Raw genomic sequence first — 23,017 nt, 5'->3', positions numbered from 1 at the left:
CTCTCATCATCTTCTTCCAGGGGACTTTTATTTACTGGCGCCTCTAATACTGGGTACAGTTTATTTATTTCCAAATTATGCACTCTCCATCTTTTAGCATCCGCATCCCACCTGGCATCCTGCACTGCCCTTACCGAGCGTTTCACCCTTTCTTGTCGTCTGTTCATATTCCTTTCATGCGCTGCCCTAAGCCATGCATCAAGGGCTTCAAACTGGGTTGGTCTAGGCAAGGGTCTCTTTGAGGTCATGACTGATTTCAATCGATGTAACACCTCTAATCTGAACGTCCCGTACTTCGGGAACGTCAGTTCCTCATTTCCTTCAGTAATCTTACTCCACTCTGATATCCAAAGGATCGTATGCAACCCAACGTTTACTGCCATGTAACGAGCTGGCGTACCCTCCGGCGGGGCTTCTTCCCCTTCATACGATCCCCGCTTCTCTTTCTTAAACATCGCTTTCAACCATTTAAAGCACTTCATAATTATGCGCACAAAATCCAGCCTCGCTACTCTGTTTACTTCCTGATGACAATCCACCAATCCTGTCGCGGCTTTTTTTGCTTGGCCTATCACAGCGCGGTTTTTCTCCTGTCGGCCAATCACGTCGCAACCCTGTGTGACGTGTTCGCTAGCTGGCCTATCACAGCGCGGTCTTTCTCCGGTCAGCCAATCACTGCGCGACACCACCTGACGTCTCTTTTCTCCGCTTCGCAGCAGCACCCCTCCTTTCTCAACTCGTCTCCCGGTTATGCATGCGTCCCATTCATACACTGAAAAATGACTACTTCCGACCAAGCGGTCACTTCTCTCGACTGTACGTCCACAGTCTATCTGTAATTGTCAACACAACTGACGAGATGTCTATCGTCTCTCTGATAGGTTGCTTACACACACAGTAACTTCCGACCAGCGTCCGTTACTCACGCACTCACTCTTACGTTCCCCCTATCTCGGTCTCTCGGGTGATCAATGGTACCTCATGACCCCCTTCACACTAGTTGACAATTACTCTGGGTGTCCGATACACCCGAACCACTTAAGCTCTCCTTGAACTTAAGATTTCCACCGGTTGCGCGCGCTCACAACCTGTTCCACAGTCACTCTACAGACATTCAACTCCGCCAGACATTACAACATAGATACAATACAAAACACCGCAATCTAACACGCATAACCCTTTATACTCACTCTCGACCGATACTGCTGCTTTTTCTGTCTCACGTCATCCGGATCTTCTTCGGCGGGCTGTTCTTCCGATCATCGTTTTCTAGGGGCCTTGGGGTAAGCTAACCTGGCCTAGGTCACCGTCCTCAAGAAGGCAACCATCCTCTATAGCTACCAACTGAAAGGGCGAGATTTTGATCGATACCTTATATCTATTGATCCAAACCTCGATCTGGTCGACTGAACCTTTGTTGCCTGTCTTGGAAGAAAACAGTACACCTATCTGCAAGTTAGTTCACCCAATAAAGGACTCTACTCTTAAAGATCACGGACAACTTCTAGGTTTCAAAAGTTTATTGTAAAGATATAATGAGCTGCAAATACAAGCATCTCAGAATGAGATTCACGAGATACACAGGTCCAATTACATACATGTGCTCTCGGAAAGCCCTCAGACGAGCAACAGAAATCACTAACACAAGTTCTAAAAATAGCAAAGCTATAAGCATCGACGCATATCGCTCCTTCATTTAGATTGGAGGAAAACAAACACAGGTTAGGCGTCCCTACCCTGTTCTAGATGGTATCCCTACTTAACCAAATCCCAACCTAACAAAGGTGTCAGCAGTGAATGACCCCCAAGGGAAGTCACTCACTCTAAGTCTCTTGGTGAAAACCTAAAGTTCTCCAGTCATGACCCCTCTCTGCCTACCCATCCACTCTCTTAGGGGTCCTCAGGTCTCTGCTCTAACTCCACCCAGGGGTGCTGTCCCTAATACAAAACAGTCAACAACATTTGAGACGCCCCTTGTGGAACGCCCCTCACGTGGTGCAACTTCAGGCTTTTTCCATGATGCTTTGTCTTGGGCCTCATGCGTTAGAGTTGACCTTGCTTCTCAGACTCTTCTCCGGCCCGCTGATACCCCTTAAACATTCCAAAACCCTCCTCCATGTCTGGGCCGTCTACTGAACAGACCTCTATTCATTCACTTATAATTGGATCCCCCCCTTTCCTGTTGCAGACAGATATCTGCCGCCAAGAACCCAACTCTCATAGACTTCTAAAAAGGCTTGCAACATTTCTCAGCCCAGACATGTACGTGTAAATCAATGCTAAAACATTTCAGGCCTACAATATTTCTCATTATGATTATAGCATTCAACTTCTTCATTTAATTAAAGCATGTTAAAACTCTTATTCTTTTATTTAGAAAACATCACTATAAATCATGGCCCATTAATGCAATGACCAAAAACGTTAAACAATCTGTGTCGTGAAAAGAACCACCTTCCCTTTCCCTCCAGCTCTGGCCCTGAGGCCTACCACGTTCTGCTCTTAACCACATACCACCTTATGTTTTAGCAGCTTCACGACATGGATTCAAAATAATCACATCTAATAAAATCATATAATGTCACACATTTCTGTATTAGTTCCACTTCTACTTAAATCTCTATATTAGCTATACATTTAGAATATAATTTCAGATACTATTAGCACTCATGGCATTTCTCATCATGACTTGTGCTTACTATAGGTAAGTGTGATGTACTCATATATTTAAATCAGTTTGCGCTCTCTCACACCTTAGTGGGCTTGTATATAAAGCTAAAATATGTTGACCATCAATTAGCTTAAAGTTATTACCTCTTTTGTATTAATCTACCTTCGGGTGCCCTCCGTAAAATTATTTTTGGCTCCACCATGAAGTAATTTTGATTCACCATTTTTTGTTTTCTTTTATTTCTACTCCCTCTTTAGTATAAGGTTCAGGACAGTGTGCTTAACAATTGCTGTGTACTTAGCTAGGGACCTTCATATACAACAAGTAGCTCTGTTAATGAAGCCACGCCAAAAGAACTTCCTAATTCTTGACATGAACCCACCCGTGATAAACTGCACTTTCTATGGGTGAGCAGTGGGACTAGTGATGAAGCATTCTTCCAATGGGTGTGAGAAGGGATAGTATCCTTTAAGATATTATTCCCTCTAAATCTTCACAGACCACCTAACTCCAAACATTTGGCTTCTCCAGCAGACCTACACTGTTATCCTTCAAGAATAATGTTTGTTCACTGAAATTGTGATCCAAAGTAGCCAGCAAGACTTTCTCAATTCCTTTATTGAGAGGAAAGTCTACTAGCTATCCAGGATTGGTGTATGATTCAGAAAATCCTGAATCTAAATTATAATAATCTTTCAGCAGTTACCTATATGGCCACTACAGCCCCAAGTGTGTGGATGTTTTTAAGCCTTTGGAATCTGGGGGGCAATTTTTAAGAAGTGGGGTTAGCAGTGATTGTTTCAAAGTGGTTACTGCTGTACCTGAGGAAAAGTGAACCTAACACATTTAAAAAGCAATGGGAAAATACACTTGGCAAATTTCTAGGGCAAAAGAAGGAAGGAACGGTACTTCATGACCCAGGTCATACCTTTTACTCAATTGATAAATCTCTTGGGCAGTCCCTGCAGGGCTTGTCCGTTCTAGTGTCCTTGCTGTGGACATTTAGCGGCCGTCATGGCTCGTTACCTTTCTGTCTGAGTCCATGTACTGATTTTGTCAGCAAAGAAAAAGGCAATTTGACCAAGAAAGCTAAACACATCGAAACATAAACTAGGGTGGCGCACTGGTTGGGACACCCTGTGCAGAAATGTAAGTGAGCGTCACTAGTGGCTCACATTTCTACTGATTGCCTGGTAATGTTGGAGGTTGAAAGGGCTTGTTTCTGTTCCTTCCCATCTGCCCCTGACCTGCAAATTCCTGGAGTCTAAGTGTTTTTAGGTTGAGCCTAGAGGCAGCACGCATGTATTGGAGTATGTAGAGTATGGAAGCAAAGCCGCGCCCCCTCTCGTCCGATATTTTTAATTGGCTTGTGTCATTGTCTTTCGTGAATGCTGCCTTCTGATTCTTTAATAGGCTTGTTAGTCCCTCCTTAGTACAGCCTTATCTTCTTTTGTACCCTCCCATGGCCACTGTCCCCTTTACTTTGGTTGTTTCACGGGACCTGGTATTTAGTCTGTAAGCACTATTTACTTTATTGAGTTTCTCTTACTGCAGCCCGGACTTGTGCTGCTTCAGCTGAAACCTCTTGTTCTTTTTTAAGCAGCACAGCCGCCCCCGTAACATGGGCGCCTGCTATCAACCACTTAAACACAGCATTATCTTGTGTCTGTTTTAACCCCCCCCCCGCTGAAGAAAAATGGATTTAGAAATGATTAGTGAATTAAGTCATGTGAATTCCAGGTAGCACATAATCCTGTGCTAATGGGTTGAAGCTGACAACAGCACATCTGTGTCACATGTCATCTGTACTAAAGCCCCATAACGGGTTGTTTTCAAAAGCCTGTTTTATTAACAACAACAACACCAATACCACCACCACCAATACCACCACCAACACCTCTACCACCAATACCTGTACTACTAATACCACCACCACCATCAATACCAACACCAACACCACCGCCAATACCACCACCACCGTCAATACAACCACCAACACCACCACTAATTCCACCACCAATAACACTACCACCACCAATACTACCACCACCACCAATACAGCCACCACCAAGACCACCACCACCAATAACACCACCACCACCATCAATACCACCAACTCCGCCACCACCAATACCACCACCAAAACCACCACCACCACCAATACCACCAACAACAGCACCAATACTACCACCAATACCACCATCAATACCACCATCACCAATACCACCACCACCACCAATAGCACCACCAATACCACCACCACCAATACCGCCACTACCAATAACATCACCATCACCAATAGCACCACCACAACCAATTCCACCACCACCACCACCAATACCACAACCATTACCACCAATACCAACACCACCAATACCACCAATAGCAACACCCCCAATACCACTACCAATACCACCACCACCACCAATGCCACCAATACCAATACCATCACCACCACCAATACCACCACCACTAATACCACCAATACCACCACAACTAATACCACCACCACCAATATCACCAATAACACCACGGCCAATACCACCACCACCATCAATACCACCAACAAAATCAATACCAATATCACCAATACCAACACCACCACCAATACCAAAACCACCAATACCACCACCAACCCCAATATCACCAATACCACCACCACCACAAATACCACCACCAATAACAACCCCAACACCAACAATACCACCAATACCACCATCAATACCACCACCAATACCACCACCAGTACCAATACCACCACCAATGCCAATACCACCGCCACCACCAATATTACCAATACCACCACCACCAAAACAACCAAAACCACCAGCAATACCACAACCACCAATACCACCACCACCAGTACCCAACCGCCAGTACCACCAATAGCACCACTAATACAACCACCACCACCAATACCAGTACCAACACCACCATTACCAATACAACCAACAATACCACCACCACCAATATCAATATCACCACCACCAATACCAGTACCACACCACCAATAGCAATATCACCACCAATACTACCACCACAAATACCAATACCACTACCTCCAATACCAATACTGCCACCACCAATAGCACCAATGCCACCACCAACACCAATACCACCACCAATACCACTAACACCAGCACCACCAATACCACCACCACCAATACCACCAACACCAATACATCCGAGCGCCTCTCGGTCCCTAGTAAAAAGCAGGGGCACTGTACGAGTGCAGAGCTGCAGCCAAGAACATCCCTCCATGACTGTCCTTAAAGCACAGCCCACCCTGCACCAGGAGGTGAAGCCAGGGCCAACTACAGATGGAGTGTTTTTTTATTAGGCCAAAGATAGCGATGACATTACACAATGCCACACTGCACATTCAAATCACGCAGAGGGCAGGAAATAGCCTCTTCCCACTCTCCTTCCTGAGCTGCAACAGTGTAATCACAGAGCGAAAGGTGATGGAGCGTTTTGTTAGTGTTTATAACTCGGATCATGTGTAACTCTCCCTTCACACATCATGTCTGTGTAATTTACACTACTTACATATTTCTTCACTGCACTATTTATTACTACTTTGAAGACGTCACAGGTTGGTCTCTTCCTTTGATATTTACAATCTAACAAGTGGTTGAGAAGGCCCTTTATTGCAATGCAATAGGTGTCGCATTTACAAGAGTTTAAGATATTACTATTGTAAATGACAATGCCTTTTATTTATGTTTTAAAACCCAAAACATAAATAAAAGGCTTTGGCATTTACAATGCCAATAGCTCAAATTCGCGTGAATGCGAGACCTAGTGCATTGCAAATGCTTGTTATACTTTGTGTCCCTTTTGTTGTTCCACTCTCCAGTTTTGGGTCCTGCTGGATTTCCATTTACTGAATCGGGCCTTAAAACATGAACTCCTCCTGGAAATCTCTTGAGTTCTGGGCATAACTCGCCTGTCTAAAGAGTGTAGTAATTAACAAAAATTCTAGTTCAACTGGGGACACATACTTTGCAATATGTAAATTCTAGTACCAGTACTTAGTAATATCCTTTCCTCTAGCAAATCATGTGGGGAAATAAACTTTGAAATATGTAAATCCAAGTTTGTAATTGTTTGATGATTTTTGCATATGGTAATATACCTTCCTTTGAAAAGTCTGTGTTGAATCCTGAGTTACATTTCCTGTTTCCCTGCCTTTGTTTTGCATATAGTAATATACTGTCCTCTAACCGGTCTTCTTTGTTGAATCCTGAGTTCCATTTTGTGTTTCCCTGTCCACATATAAGCCCTATGTCTCATCCCTTTTTGCCAAGATATAAGGAAATTATTGAAATTTGAATTTGAAGTAGGAACAAACAATCTTACAACCAATGAGAGCTTTAGACAATAGACTGTAGTGGTCATTTATGTAGGCATCCTATCTATCTTTGAATTTTGACCCAAAATAAAACCTTGGTTACAGAGGTCCAGGACAAAGTGGGACCAGGTAGGCGCCTCATCACTAGGGAAAGAAAGCCATGCAGCGCCTCAGCATAGTACTATGACTATAATAATAATATTAATAATAGTTAAAAATATGGTTATTATCCTCATCCTCAAATCGTCAATATTATTACTATTATCATTATTATTTTCGTTATTATTTTAAAACTGAACAAAAAATGAATAAGTAGCAACTTTTAAATGTACTCCTCGCTGATTCTGTTTTCTATTTTAATGTAACATTGTTTTGCTTTTAACCCATCTCCCAAGTCAATAAAACATTTTTATGTGTTTTATATATAAAGTAGGCTATTTGACAGTGTGTACTCTGTAAAAGTCAATACACCATCTTTGTAGCTGACCTAGGTTTGACCACCAAAGCTCTGACTTGGGCACACACATTTCGCTCTGTATTGATTTATTCTATCTAGAGACTGCTTTGACAGTCCTTGTTGTCCGGTTCCCCTTTTGCTTTGCATCGACTATTTGAGTTTAAAGAGTTCTTGGCAAAATTGAATGTCTACTCAAGGTTATTCAACCAAAACTTTGTGCATCTTCTTGTGTGTGGTTTGTTTTTGACTCCAGGTATTGTTCTTATGGTCCCGCCGACAGGATGCACAGTATCAACGTAGATTATGTATCACTTGTCATTTGATAGTGAAAGTTATAAAGTTATTGATTTACAAAAGACTCAAAAGAATTAAGCCATTAAAGCTGTTTATTTCTATCTTACCTTCTTTACTAGCTTGCTGGATTCTTCTAGTTGTCTCTCAGTTAAGAAAGAGGGAAAAGGAAAGCGTAACCATTGGATACATAGAGAAGGCTCTTTATTTTCCACTTCTCGACCCTGGTAAAATGTTGCTTTTGTATTTCGTAAATCACCTCCAAAACCCCATCTTTCCGTCCTATCTCGCGTGCCCTTCGCAGAAGGAAAGGACAACACTCCTGTGGCTTTATTGCATGTTTACCCCTGTGTTTTGTGCTAAAATTGCAGTTGTCTACTCCTTGATATGTGGTTTGATTGAATGAAGGATTATTATCCACTGCATTCTGTTCACTGATACGAGAAAATGATCTGCAACAGGCACATATACAAACGTGCTCTTCTGCTGCTGAAACAGTGTCATTCAAAGAGGAGACACTGGCAGATATTACTAATACATTGTGCTCGCTTCCCAGGGCTTTTACACATAATTTCTTTAAATGTTGACAACAGCAAAATCTGTCTGTTTCGATCAAGGATACTGTTCTGAAAAGTACAAATACGACACATGACGTTTCCTATATGTGTTCCTCCGTCTATGAGTGATCGCTTTATTACTGACATTCAGAGACACATTCTATGGCCCAGTGCAATGAACCTGTCATATACAGCACAAAATATATTGGCAGCTGTTTATTATTATTTTGCGATAGGAATTAGCGCCAGGATGCCTGCAATGATGACAGCTGTGCTCTACAAATGCCTTAAATAAATAATAAATAAATTGTATCTTGGATTTGTTATTTTCGTTTTTTATAGAGTATATTATCCACTTAGTAGGTGATTAAGAACGAAGTTGACTTATTTGGAGTGCAAAAGCAAAATGTGATCATATCTTGCAACCTGTTTTAAATCTAGATGCATTTTAAGAATCAAAGAATCAGTAACGGTTGGAATTTGCCTACCAACATTTTGCAGTTAATTTTCTATCCAGTCATCAGTTCACAGAACTCCTTCATTCCCGCAGGCAACCGCGTACACAGTGTGAAGCCCGTCAATATTTAACCACTTTTTCATCGCCAAGGAAAAAAGGCACATACACCTCGCTATCGATAGTGCAAATGAAAAGTTTAATTAGCAGTAGGCAGCTCTACGCATTTCGGAGACAACTCACCTTTTTAAACTCAGGGAATGCTGACTTCTGTGAAAGCAGACACTATAAAGTGCTTGGCTGAAAGGAAAACAAATGAAAACAAAAGAAGGACAATACTCTGGTACATATGACAGAGAAATTCAGCACAATCTTGGAAGGAATCACAAATCAAAAGGAATAATACCAATTGTTAGGAATGGGATCTCTGGTTGGCTAAGGCTTGCGCCAAAGCCAGGCAGAGACCACTACTCTAGTCAGGGCAAGGGAGCTACATGCCAAGATAACCCCTGCTCACCCCCTTGGTAGCTTGGCACGAGCAGTCAGGCTTATCCTGGAGACGACAGGGTCACGTGGGCCACTGTCAGAATCAGCACTTAGTAGAAATAGTAGATGTAGAACATAGGATAATTGTAGCACAAAATAACAATTGTAGAACACAACCAGTATCCACTGGTAAAAGGTAGGAACACACTTCGCTATACTAATCACCTTAGGCATAGATCACGCAGGGAAACATAAACTGACTATTATAAACCATACCAGGCAAAACAACCTTGTAACCATAAAACACATTTAGAGGTATAGAACAGGCATAAAGGCATTGCACATTAGATATCACATTTAGGAATAACCAGTGTACCCCAAGTAAGGGCACAACACATGAAGATTGTCCCCAGGTCAACTGGCCTAAAACATGGCGCCAATGCCGTATGTCCAAAATAGTTAGGGCTGGCTGCACACGCAGCCAACAGCAACAATGCAAAAGAACAGGCCCAAACGTGGGAGCTGCCCGCTAATTGCTGGGCAGCTGTAGAATCCAAATGATGGGCACGGGCTCTCAATGCGCCCTAAGAACAACTGCCAACGTGGGAACACTGGCACCACTGCTCAACAATAGTCAGGGCGTGCTGCCTTAGGCAGTTAAAGCAAAGGGCACAGGTGCACAACCTAAACATTACAGCTGTCCACTAAGTGCTGGGCAGCTGTGGCAGGGAGCATGGGCACCAGCGCGCCCCTGTCTGAGACTCTAAATTAAAAAGGCCTCCTAGAAAATATGGGGCTGGCACTGCGGTGCTCCTGGACCCCCACTGGGGGATGAGACAATAAATTAGCGCCGGCACCACTGTGCCACTGAAGCCCCTATGGGAATTCTCGTTCCCCTTCCAAGAAGGCTTGCAGCTTCGTGCTGCCGTCGACTGTAGATGCGCTGCTTCTCAGGGCACATAAAGCGCCTTTCAGGATGAAAAATAAAGCGCTTCCAGGTGCTACATCCCCAAAGTCCAGGGAAAGTCTTGCAGAATGCAGGGGGGCAAAGAATGGGCCCAGGAGCCAGTTCACAGGGCCCTCCAGCAGGGAGGAAGTCCCCAGTGGCGATCCTCCTGGTGCCCAGCAGCAGCAGGCACCCCTCAAGTTAGGAGCAAGAGAGAACAACTTCATGGGGTCACAGCCCCTTCTTATACACACATTTTCCTTTGTCCCCTAGCACAGGGTTTAGGGAAAACCAGATGCAACTGGTTTGGCAGCACTTGAGCACTTTGTTTTGCTCAGCTCCTCTTCTTCTATTCACAGGATGGCCCAGGGACATCAGGCGCACTACAGGAGGTGGAGTCAGCATTGTGTAGGGAAGGCACAGCTCTATTCAGGTCCCAGGTGCAACTCCTTCCTCCCATCTACATGCAGATCTCCCTATTCACCACCGGGCAGACCCATCCTGGCTCCTGGAGCCACGCACACCAGCCAACCCCTGTCACTCACAAGCCAGACAGGCAATTCACATTCACTGCACACAGAAATGCCAACTTCTAAAAGTGGCACTTCTCCACTAGACACAATAAATCTGTGTACACCATTGTGCAGCATTTATTCTCACGAGCTCGCACTTACTAAACTCGCCCCTGCACTCCTCTCACAACAGGAATTACCACGGACACAAATATCCCCCATGCATTCCTATGGGAGGGCAGGCCAATCTCACCACAAGCACTCAGATTGCGCACGCACTTTACACTGGGACACAGTGTTAAGGTGCGTAGAAGCCAAAAACAACTAACATCAGCTTACATTTAAAAGCAAAAAGTTTATGGGTGAACCTGCCAAAAGGGCCAAGTCCAACACCAATACAACATATGAATGGAATATCCAATAAAATGATGTCCAACCACTGTTTCCCAGTAATAGTCACTGTTTTGTATGATACAGATTCTAATTCCCATGTATCACACATTTAAAATACCTAGTTATTTCATTATATTGACTTTGTAACCCGTTTCTTTCATAGTTGCCAACATTTGAAAAACATTTCCTGGAACAATAGAAAGTTCTTGTTTGTGTACCTTTGTGTAATAAAGAGGAACAGTTATTGCAACAATATTACCCGGGACAGTCTCCAACGTGCCGGGATTGTCACTGCAAAAACGGGACAGTTGGGTACTATGTGTTTTTGGCGCCAGGGGTGTGTTCTTGCCCCAACCCTTCTCTTTTTATAACAGCTGTATTGCATTTTTATCTAACTGTGTTACTGGTGCCTCTAGCTTGGCAGGAGCCTCCTAAGCATAGGGAAGGAACCCATTGGTGCCGCTCCGGCTGGATCTTGGGATCCATGAGATATCGTCACAGCTGGCCCGGAGACCCTTACCGTACTGAATCTGAATATGTAGCACCGATTAATGGTGCCATCTCAGGGAGGGCTTTCAAGACGTTATTGTGGCAAATGCATCAGGGAAAATTAGGTGGTTAGGGGAGCTCAAGAAAGGATAGATCGACCTGGGCCTGGGAAGATTTTGGAATGAGCCACAGTCCACCCAGAGGGGATGTTGTCCTAGTTTAAAAAAGGGTGAATGAGGAAGCTATAAGGCGCAGGGACCACTCACCCTCACTTGGGACTCTAACAAGTGTGTTTCTTATACACAAATCGCTGTACAAGCCTGGGGAATTTATGGATTTTAGCTGCCTGGCAAGGGCTTGTTCACTGTTTCTCCAATTCAGATATGGGATCCTTCCTGTTGCAGCTTTTACTGTTAGTTGGAGGAGGTCTGACCAGGGATCTGACTGTTGTTTCCATTGTAAAAGCCCCCACGAAAGTGACAATCACGTCTTGTTCTTCTGACCTTTTTATGCAAAATCAAGGTCTGAGTGGATTGTGCCTACATTTAGACCCCTTAGTCTATCAACTAGATAAGAAGAATATAGAACTTTCAAAAGCGACACTCCCTCAATTGTAGTTGTGGCAGATTCCAAATTCTTATATGCAGCTCGGTTGATCAGATGTAAATTGCTATCTAGTGTGCAAAACAAAGGCCCAGACTATTCTTCGCTCTAGTTGATTGTGATTGTGTGTTGTATTCCGTATGCGAGTTTTAGATTATTTACATTTTTCTTGCTTGTGACAGTTTTTAAGATTAATATTTGTTTTAACAGGCTGTTATTGATGTATATGTGATATTGGAATGCAATGTGTCGAATTACTAATAAAGATTGCGATTGAGATTAAGACTTTGTAACCCATTTCTTTCGGCAAAGTGCCCCAGTGGCTATAATGGAAAAAAAGTACTAGGGAAATTGGTCTTTGAACTGTATACTAGTTGGCATCCAAGGCGGAGCCTATATTGAAAACAAAAAATAATCTTTTCAAACACATTTATTGAATAGCCATGATAATTCATTAGCTTTTAAATATTTAGATGCTCCACCATCAAAAATCCTACTTTTTTTTCGAAATACGTATATGGTTTCACATTTATCCTTTGAATATATCTAAAACAGTACTTTTATTTAAAGAACAAATCATGCCCCAGTGGGCCACATTCTATGGGCTGTCCAAGGAAAGTGCATCTGATATGAAGGAGACACCTAAAGTGTAACCAGGTTTCTGATCATTTTACGATGAATGATTGTAAAGCATCCATTTAAGATCAAGCAAAAAATGCAGTAGTGCCTATACCTGAAGAAACATTTTCTCATAGAATGATCAAAAGCAAAAAACACAATCGTAGCTTCATATCAGCTTGCCAACACCACAGACTTTAAAGTACACCTGGATGAAAGTAAAAAACAATTAAAATCAGAAACTTCGATTGCTTCACTTAGGACAGTAGGTGCGTTAAACATTTTAAATTCATGTACTACATGAGAAAACACTATATTTCTGTCTCATTTAACCCATATGAACTGCCAGTTCTTCATCCATTGGTAACCCTCTGGAGCTTAATGTATTAAAATTGACAATATATATTGACTCTAATCTTCTCAAATTTGGGGTTCTCTTACCATTTTGCATATACGGTGGTATTCAGCCAAAGACAAACAACTGTAAATTACTGATATCAGTATATGTCTTGCTACCGGGTATTGTCATGTTATAGCCTGCATATTTCCATAACATGCATTTTGGCTTTATGAATGGTGCTGCCAATGTAGTATTTGTTACAGCTACATTTTAAGCAGTTAACACAGAATTATATGACATGTATTTTTCAATGACAAATTCCTGATTGGAGTTGGGTAAAATACATTTCTTTACACTATTACTATATTTACATGCTTTGCAATGAATGCAGGTGAAGCACACTAAAATGGTTGGTCCCTTATCAGTTTCATTGTCCTTAACAAACTTATTTTTACAAAGCATGTCTTTCAGTGATTTACTTCTCTTAACAGTTATCATATGATGACTAACTAGATATCTAGAGATTGTTTCATCAGTATGTAGTATATGGCAATGATTTTTTGTGCTTTATTATTGTATGTGGCAATGAATCAGTTAGATTTTTTGTTTTACTTTTAACATAATGCACAGTAATCATAATCTTCCTGCAGGTCATATAATCTCAATTCGGTTTTCTCATAGGTGAATGTATTTGCACCTCTTTCCGGGTGTTTCAAATGGTGAAGCTAATCAGTGTAAACTGTAATAGCCTTCAAGGTACATAGTTTGTAGAAGGAATTGGGAACCAAAGTATTCAGCACCTTTGTTAGTTGGAATTGTAGTTAGTCAGAGATTCCAGAAGAAAGTTTGTCATTTCTTGGAATAGTTGGACAAAGGCTTTAGGATGCCTTTTTCTTCTCTGTCATGTGAGGCTGACCCTTGTCTTGATTATTTTTACATTTTTCACAAGCTCGTTGTCTAACCGTTAAATTTTCATTACAAAAATGACACAGAAATGGCAAAATCCCATATATAGAACCATTGATATGGATTTGTGAAGTGTGAATTAAAAATATCAACAAGCAAAAAGCACAAAGTGACAACTGTAGTTATTTGTTCACGCTAGACCAGGTCAAAGTCAAAAGTCCGACCACGATGGAGGGCAGGTCATTCCGGTTGGAAGCTTACTCTCTAACTCAGAAACATTTATGGAAAAAAAGAGGTCGTTGATGAGTTGTCTGCCGGGCAAGCTGAATCTGAAGTGGGGCTCATCAGCAGTGGATTACTAAGGTGTGGGGGTCCCGGTTTAATCAAGGAAGGCGGGAAAGCTCTGAGCGGATGAATCCTAAGTTTGTACCAAGGAGGCCTCAAAGTTGACAGGTTGATGCTTGGCGTTGGTCCTGGTGAAGCATGTTTGGACTTAGAAACGTTGCTGAAGTCAGATCTCCTTCAGCGGGCCAAACGAGCAAGCTGAGGCTCAAAGGGGATTTGACGTAGGTGGCTGCAGCTTTGGCAGCGGTCATGGTCTCCAGCTGTTCCCTAGAAAGAAACTTGGCGAAGGGAGTTTAAGTTCTAGATCTTGCAGTGTGGGGACAGGAGAAGTACATTTGAAACCAACTGAGGAGGCACCAATTGGGGTTCAGGACTCACTCCAACAGAGATAAGCAGCAGAATCCAGAGCAGGTTTAGTTGGCACTGGACAGCTGCAAGGAAAGGTCTCTGGATGATTGATATGCCCCTGTAGCTCAAATAGGAGATCAGAAACTGACCCCTGGAGTCACTTCTTGGGTCCTGGGTTTTTCAAACAACAGGGCAGTCCCTCTGATTTTCCACAGGCCCAGGATATTCCAAAGAGAGTGCTGTGGGGTCCATTTGTATGTCCACTGCCAGCTTGTGGATGATGGGCTAGTCTCTGTCCAACTCCTGAACCAGTTTGATTAGTTCCTTCACCCCACTGGGTTTGGTGCCATCCTGAGTAGAGAGACAAAGAGGGGCAAGCCTTGTTGTGAGTTTCATCTTCTTGTTAGTTGCAATTAAGGTTTCAGCAATTGAAACCTGAGCTCAACCACTGGTAGCTCTGGCAGTTCAGAAAGGCTTAACTTAAGAAAATGTGTCAAAGACTTTAGAAGTACCAAAAGAGTAAAAAAGGTAAAAACGCAACACAATAAAAGACCACTCCAATTTATAAAACATTGAGAGTAATTTAGTGAACAATAATACACCAAAATCATAAATCCAAATAGGGTAACTGTAGATATGAATTTTCAAAGTTTTAAATAAAAATAGTGCCAAAAAGCACAAAGTGCCAACAGCGTGCAACTGGCCACGCTAGACGGTTACTGAGGAGGGAGTGTAGGCCGATGGCGATAGAGTACATGTTGGGTACCAGGTTTGTCTAATGGAAAAGTTACATCCTGGCATCAACAGATTTAATTGAAACAGGCTGTTGGGCCGGTGTTGCAAGCAGGGGCACTATGTCAATGGATTCTGGCTTTGAGATGATCATTTGGCAAAACTGTTGGTTTAGGCGGGAAAAACTTCTGATGGGTGAAGTTAAGTATTTTGCACCTCAGAACTCCCTGGCCTCAGTTGTGTCTCCATTGATGCCACGCAGATGAAGTTGAACCTGCCAATAGAGAAGGATTCAGCATCAATGGATTCCGACTTCAAGAGAGGAACATAGTGGGAACTACACGAAGTCAAGCCCAGCAGCAATTCACCCTCGGATGATCAGCTGACTGATTGGTACTTGCCCCTCAACGGTTCTCCAAGCAAAAGTTAGCAAAAAGATTCTAAGTCCCAAGTTTTAGGGTTAAGCAGGACAAGTACACTCTGACACCTGCCAAGAGATCCGGGACTTTAGGAACAGCACTTGGGGGCCGAGGATCACTCTAGAAAAATCCACTAACAGGTACTAGGGAAGGTCTAGTTGAGCTGGCCTCTTCAAGAAGGTGGGCTTCCTGCAGTTGTGTGTACTTGGAGCTTAACAGGAGGTCAGACAACTAACCCTTGAATTCCATTTATTTGTCTTGGGCAAATGTGGAGCAGGTACAGCCTTTCTGGTCTCCTCACAGGTCTCAACAAGAGGTGAAATCCTTGTTCTGTCTTCCACAGGTGAAGTGGTGTTCTGAAGAGGGTGCCCAGGGTTGCCACATTTATGCCTGACACTAGCCTGTGGTGGTGTGACTACTGACCCATCCCCAATCAATAGGGAACAAATTCCTAGGAGTATCACTGCCCACATTTGGAGCAGATCCTGTGTGCCCCTATGGGGAACAATCTTACAGTTCTACTCTCTACCTAATTCCAACATGACAGCACCTTTTCTCTCCTGTGCAAATCTGCTGCACCCACCTTAGAGGTGTTACCAGGGAAATGAGCAACCCCTGCCCTATGGTCATGCATAGCTAATTCTTCCACGGGGCCTGGTGTCTGGCTGAGAGGGCAGGCCCAAGTGTTAGTCTGTGACAGGGTAAGCATCTTTAAAGTTGATGAGGTTCCTGGGCACTGGTCGGCTCTCGAAATACCCCCACTCCCGAGCCGGTCCCACCACTCTTACCTGTAGAGGCCGCGGCTCCCAAGGTCTTTGTCTCCTCTCTGAGAGCAAATTTACTCATAATCAAGGAGCTATTCAGCACCTAGGTGAAAGTTGGAAACTTATGCAAATGTGCTTTTAGGTAGGTACATGGTATATTTTCAAAAGTACCATTTGCTGAATATTCATTACAAATTCAACTTTACCAGTGAATTGAGTTTGTAATATATATTTTAAAAACATCCAAGAATTAATTTTGTAGAGGTTTCCTAAGTGGAGATAATAGTATTTAATTTTAACCCAATATCCCTATGCTTTATGATGAACAGATAACCTTGCTATAGTGACAATAGCTTTTGGGGCCCTGTCACTGTAAGGACATGTTTTACATCAAAGTTTTAAATGCTCTACCTTTAAATACCATGTACCCTGCCTTATTGGACATTAATGCCTACAATGGGGTGACTTATTATTATTTTGGAGGGTTTAGGCCTGTCAGAAGGTTTTATTCTCACTGGTCGAATTTCAGATTTAAAACCACACAGACAGGTTACAGTAATAGACCTGCAGTAATGTTTTGCACTGTCACTGTAGTGACGGCGCAATAGACATTTAACTTACATGCCCTGGCCTGGGTACACTTTGAACTGTATACTAGAGACTTGCAGGCAAGTTTAATATACATATTAGGAGAAAACCCCTTGCTTACATGGTTTACGGGTAAAAAAAACATGCACCTGGTCCTCGATAGCAGTTTCTCAGTGTCCCAAGTAATATCTAGTAAAATGTGGGAGCGACCACAAAAACGGGGCATTTTCCTACATATCTGAAACAGAAAAACTGTAACATCCACTCAACACTCTCTATGAAAATATAAACCTATATCATGAAATCACAACCGTCTACTTTTATCCAATGACCTGCTAAAGCTTCAAATTAGAAAGTTAAAATCCCATGTGAAGACCACACAATCATTTTCATGAACATCCCCTCTTGCAGAACTCCTTTCTCAAAGATATGAGGTGCCCAAGAATCGTCTTCAATTTCATGAAAAAGAAAAACTATTTTTTCCAAACTATGGGGCAGATTTATGAGGCACTTGCGCCACGTTTACGCCGCTGTTGCGTCACGCAAGGCGGCATAAACGTGGCACATCCCTATGAACGATTTACAACGTGACGCATCTAGGCAGATGCGTCACGTTGTAAAGCCCTGCGCCGCTTGTGGGCGTTCCGGCGCAGGGTGGGCGTTCCGGGGCAGGTGCGCCTAGCAAAAATGGCTGAGTGAAATCTATAAGATTTCACTCAGTCACTTTCAGGCCAATGCTGCGTCAAAAGCCTGCGCCTGCTTGAAGCAGGCGTAGGTCTTGACGCAGCATTGTTAGGATGGGGCACCCCCGAGCCTTGCTGGAGCTGCATCGCGCTTGCGACGCAACTCCAGCAATTCGCCTCCTTAACGGCACAGATGCGTCACGCATCTGTGCCGTTTTTGCCCCATGGTGCGCCGCATTGTAAATGCGGCGCACCATGGGTGGCGGAGCTGTGGCGCACTGTGGCGCACATTAACTGGCGCATCCCTGGGGATGCGCCAGTTAACATAAATCTGCCCCAATATCTAGATGTGTGATGTTTCTAGGATGCAATTTAGAACTTTGACCTTTTTCTACTCATCTTCTTTCTTTCTCCACCATCAGCTCCCAATGGTAGTTCTTCACATTCATCTTAAACCCATTTTACACCCACGTCCTCTTCTCTATTTCAACCACCTACACTCAATATTTCTTTTCTCCCTTTTCTTTGTCACTCCACCTACAACCCACCTACTTCCCTTCTGATCCTGCCTTTATTTTTTTTTTAAGTGTGGTAGTTTACATTTAAGTTACTACTCCGTATGATTCTATTTGCACTTAAAGCATTATGTTATTAGTACATTGTAAACAAATTCTTTATTTACAGTTGTTTATTGTGAAAGGGGATGATAATTCATTTTTTTGTAGTGTTCTACCTTATATAAATTCAAATGAGATGATCCATATATTTATGAATGTTTGCTCATCCTATATCTGCACAGGTACTGTGGGAAACTGAAGTGAAGCGGTGCATAATGTTCCTACTTTTTCAATCAGTATGGCTACCACTCACCCCCATTGTTATAAGCCTTTGGAGATGCCTCTCCTGCCCACCTATCCTTACTTAAAAGAATAGCACCACCTTATAGTGCTGCATGAACTCTCAATAAATAGGAGAGCTAAGACAAAAGAGATTTGGGCTGCAACAAAATATACCATTGTACAAAGGAATAGGGTGGCATGGAGTCTGGGAAATGCAGCAAACACACAGAAAGATAACTTTAAGTATTCATATGCCAATTGTAAACAGTTTCTTGTGCAAGGCAGTAGTAAGCTCTAGTACATTTTGGTAAAATAGAGAGAGCAACCCATACTTCACATGAGTGTAGGAGAAGTTGTTCCTTGATAGATAACCATATTTCCCCGCAGGGAAAATTATTAAAACCAATACATGCGATGTACCCGGGCAGGTATTTGACAAAGTACAAAATCTGCAAATTTTTCCAGTAAGAGTTTTCCTGGAAATATATGACTAATGCAGAATTCTAACAATACTCTTGGAATATTTAATGAATAAATGAATATTTGAGTTTCCTAAGCTCTGTTTGGCGAATTGGGATCTTAGCTGTCATTGTGGTATCACTGGAATCTGAGTACTTGAATAATGCATCAATTGAGAAATGCCTTATTCCAGCAATTTTATAGAATATCGTGACTTATGTGCCCCAACAGCTTCTGACCACATCCAAATGCTGTTGCAATATTAGTGCACATTTAGGAACTGATCAGTAGCTGGGTGGTATGGTATCTCCTCGGTAGATACCACTCTCTTCAATTACTAATTCTTTGGTTTCTCCTCACCTGAGTGTGGTGATAGCCGGGCTGAAGAGAACTCAAAGGGTGGTAATAGAGGAAGACATGCATCAGCAGGCAAGGTAAGTTGTTGCCTTCATATTATTCCCCATTAAAAGGGGCATTAACTTAAATGGTATGATAATGGCAGGGGTATACCAAAGCATGCACCATGGTATCATAGAGTATGATTTATTCCTGGTGAGGAGTATCTCCCAGAATTTACCATGCCACTAATGATTGGCCCCTCACAAACCTGTTGAAATACGCAGATCAATAATAAATTATGCTTTGGCACGTGATTACATGCTTACTATTATTTGTCAAGCTTTTGAGAACATATTGTTTAATGAGCACACTCATTAAAGTTTTTGATGTAAGATTTTTGTAAGAATGTACATAACCTTACAGGTGGATGATGTGTTAGTTTCTATGCATTCATTTTTACAGTTAAGCATATTCTTTGAAACAAATTGTAAGTTAATATGACATTATTTTGTTTGAACCCCTCAAATGCTACCTGAGGTGTGAACATTTTAGAAATATTTTAAGATCAATACAGAAATAAAATAAATGATGGATTTGTTCAGTCATTGTGCGTTGCATTTTCATTCTAAATCTGATCTGCTATATTTCAATTTCCTGTTCTAGGTGTAAAGAGCTGAAATATCCCAAAGTCCTACCCCAGATTTCTCTGATTTTCATTTTTGTGAATGAAGCCCTGTCGGTGATCCTGCGGTCTGTCCACAGTGCAGTGAATCACACGCCCGCCCATCTATTGAAAGAGATCATCCTGGTGGATGACAACAGTGATGAAGGTACACCAAATATAACTTCCTAAACGCCACTAATTGGAGGATGTTTGTACTATTACCTAATTTTTAAGGAAGATTGATGTGACATCTCTCTCTGAGGGAACTCCAGAAATGCTATTTGTATGAGGTAGCAAGCAATTTTTCAGTTTTTGTATGGCTTGGACATAGGTGCTAAAATCCACCTAGGGATATTACTGTGAGCATTCAAAGCTCCAAATATTTTTCTCACAAAGTTCTCATAAATACAAAGATTACTACATATAGGTGACAATGTTTTCTGCATGTGGGTTTCTCATTAAAATTAGGCCTTTTGTGCCCATTTTATGTTATTGCTAGAAACAAGATCACTAAATGTGTGAAGAAAATCGTGTTGAAGATGGCATTTGAGAAAAAGGTACATCTATTTCAATACTTAATACTGCTTATTATAAATATTGGCACTCACAAGTAGATTTAGCAGGTTTGCATAGAAAGCCTAGGCAATGAAGTTGATGGAGTGAAATTGGAAAATGCTGGAAACTTAGGGCCATATGTACACATTTTAGGAATAATGATTTCTTAATTGCGATTTTCTGTGAATTATATTTTGGAAATTGCTATGCCTAATGTATGAAACGTATCGAGTTTCATTTAGCGATTCCTAAAGGGGTCGCAAATAGACCTACCTCATGAATATTAATGAGGTAGTTTGCAATTTGCAACCCATTATGAATTTCAGCCATTACAGGCATGGTAGCCTTCTCGGGCCAGTAGACCAGCATGTCTGTGATTGCCTTTTAATAAAGCTATATTCTTTTTTATTTTTAAAGGAAAACGGGATATGTTTAAAAAAATAAAATAAAAAGTTTACATTTTACTTTTAAGAGTAGGCAATGGTCTGTTAGAGCACCGCCTGCTCTTAAAAAGTATTGGTATCAACAGTCACAAAGGGGTTTGTGTCCTATGGGAATTCCTTTCCATTTGCGATTGGTTACCTCCTCCTCTGAGTTGTCGGTAAATAATTAATATTTGTGACAAGAATTTGATTGCAAAATATTCATGCATACCACTGCAAATTGGTATTAGGAATGGACATGATAAACACGCCCCTTCCAAATACTGATTCACCAACTCGAAGCATTTTTGTGCTCAGAAACGGCCGGACTCTGGCCACAAAAATGATTTTGCACATATGCCTCTAAGGGTGTTCCGACAAGTGTACTTGTGTAATATAATAGTTGCACACCTCTGTCTACACGCCTTTCAAGAGACTTATTTTAAAATGTAACCAACTTTGTGACTTTGATAAGATTGGTGACATTCTCAAAATTAAGCAGGTAAAAAATCCTAAGACAGTAGATTGTTTCCTGATTAAATACTATGCAAATGTGGCTCAGGAACCACAATCAGAGAATAGCGAATTAACCATATAGTAGATGATTGCCCGAGATACAGTATATGATCGGTATAGTATATGATATAGTAGATGATTGTCTGAGAGATTCTGCAGGACTAGCATAAACAAAGGACGGTGGATGGGGCAGATCCTTTACTGAGTTTGGTAAGAGATGTTTCTTTAGCATGGTTCCATCATACTCGAACGAATACAGAGGACTGAGATGTTGGTCAAGGAGAAAGGTGTTTGTTTTATGTAGTATGATAAGCTGATGCTGGGCAGCTTGTCACATTTTCATAATGTGTGTATTAAAGCAGAGATTTGTGTCGATGTGGAATCCTGCACTCATTCTTGTAGCATATTGCTGGAAGTTTATTTGAGGGGTTAGGGGGTGAGATGTGGCAGGACATCTAATGGAATTCCCATGCAAATCAAGAGCTAGGCAAGTGCATATGTGGAGAAGTGATAAGTGTCTGCAACTGGAAATTGCATGGGGATATTATGGCAGTACAGATGATCACTACTATGTCCAATCTCTGCAAACGTAGGTTCATAATGTGCAATGCTAGCCAACAACAGGTTGGTTAGTGCCATATATCCACCATACACATTCTGAAGAATGGACCTTTTATATCCATTAACATTTATACGAATATTGCTGATTTGCATAGTTATTGAGTTTATATTTTAATGAGTGAATATTGTTAAATTAGTTAACTTAATGTCCTACAAGACAAGTAACCATGGAAAAAAATAAAGTATTTCTTTATTCTTCTTTTTGCCATGATCAGAAGATTTCTTTACATTAAAGATCAGCTAACACGTGTTTCAACCTACTGGCTATTAAGCCTCGGGATTTCTCAAGGCAATGCAAATGTAACCTTTAAAATGGTATCTAACGCTGATATGTTTGCAGTCAGAGGGTAAAGTGAGATGAAGGGCAAGATAAAATAACCAGCAGTCTGTGGTCTAATGTGATTTAATCTGGAAATAAATAGATAGGGCCTCAAACGATCTGTTAGTACAGAATTGGTGACTTGTAGTCTGGCAAGTTAAGTGAAGTCCAAGAGGTGCTCAGTTATATATCTATCTATCTATTACCTACTGGCGGTCGCCAGTAGGTATATATAGTTAGGATTTTTTCCCTATGGGATTTTTGAAAATTCTATGTCTAATAACTTTGGCGTTTGAGGACGGAATTGGCTGAAATTTTCTGGAAAAT

At 41.8% G+C, this 23,017-nt stretch overlaps 1 protein-coding gene across 1 annotated transcript in view; it reads left to right on the top strand.

The window, feature by feature from the left end:
* Positions 1–23,017, top strand: part of GALNT17 (polypeptide N-acetylgalactosaminyltransferase 17) — a 1,757,718-nt gene that overhangs the window by 498,421 nt on the left and 1,236,280 nt on the right. Inside the window, exon 3 of the mRNA XM_078679403.1 lies at positions 20,257–20,423. Within this exon, the coding sequence (XP_078535529.1) occupies positions 20,257–20,423 (167 nt within the window). The remainder of the gene's footprint in view (positions 1–20,256; positions 20,424–23,017) is intronic.

This window comes from Lissotriton helveticus, chromosome 3_1 (assembly GCF_964261635.1).
Source record: "Lissotriton helveticus chromosome 3_1, aLisHel1.1, whole genome shotgun sequence".
Lineage (NCBI taxonomy): Eukaryota > Metazoa > Chordata > Amphibia > Caudata > Salamandridae > Lissotriton > Lissotriton helveticus.
Note: the sequence above shows the minus strand (reverse complement) of the source record. Positions and strands in the feature narration are given on the sequence as shown.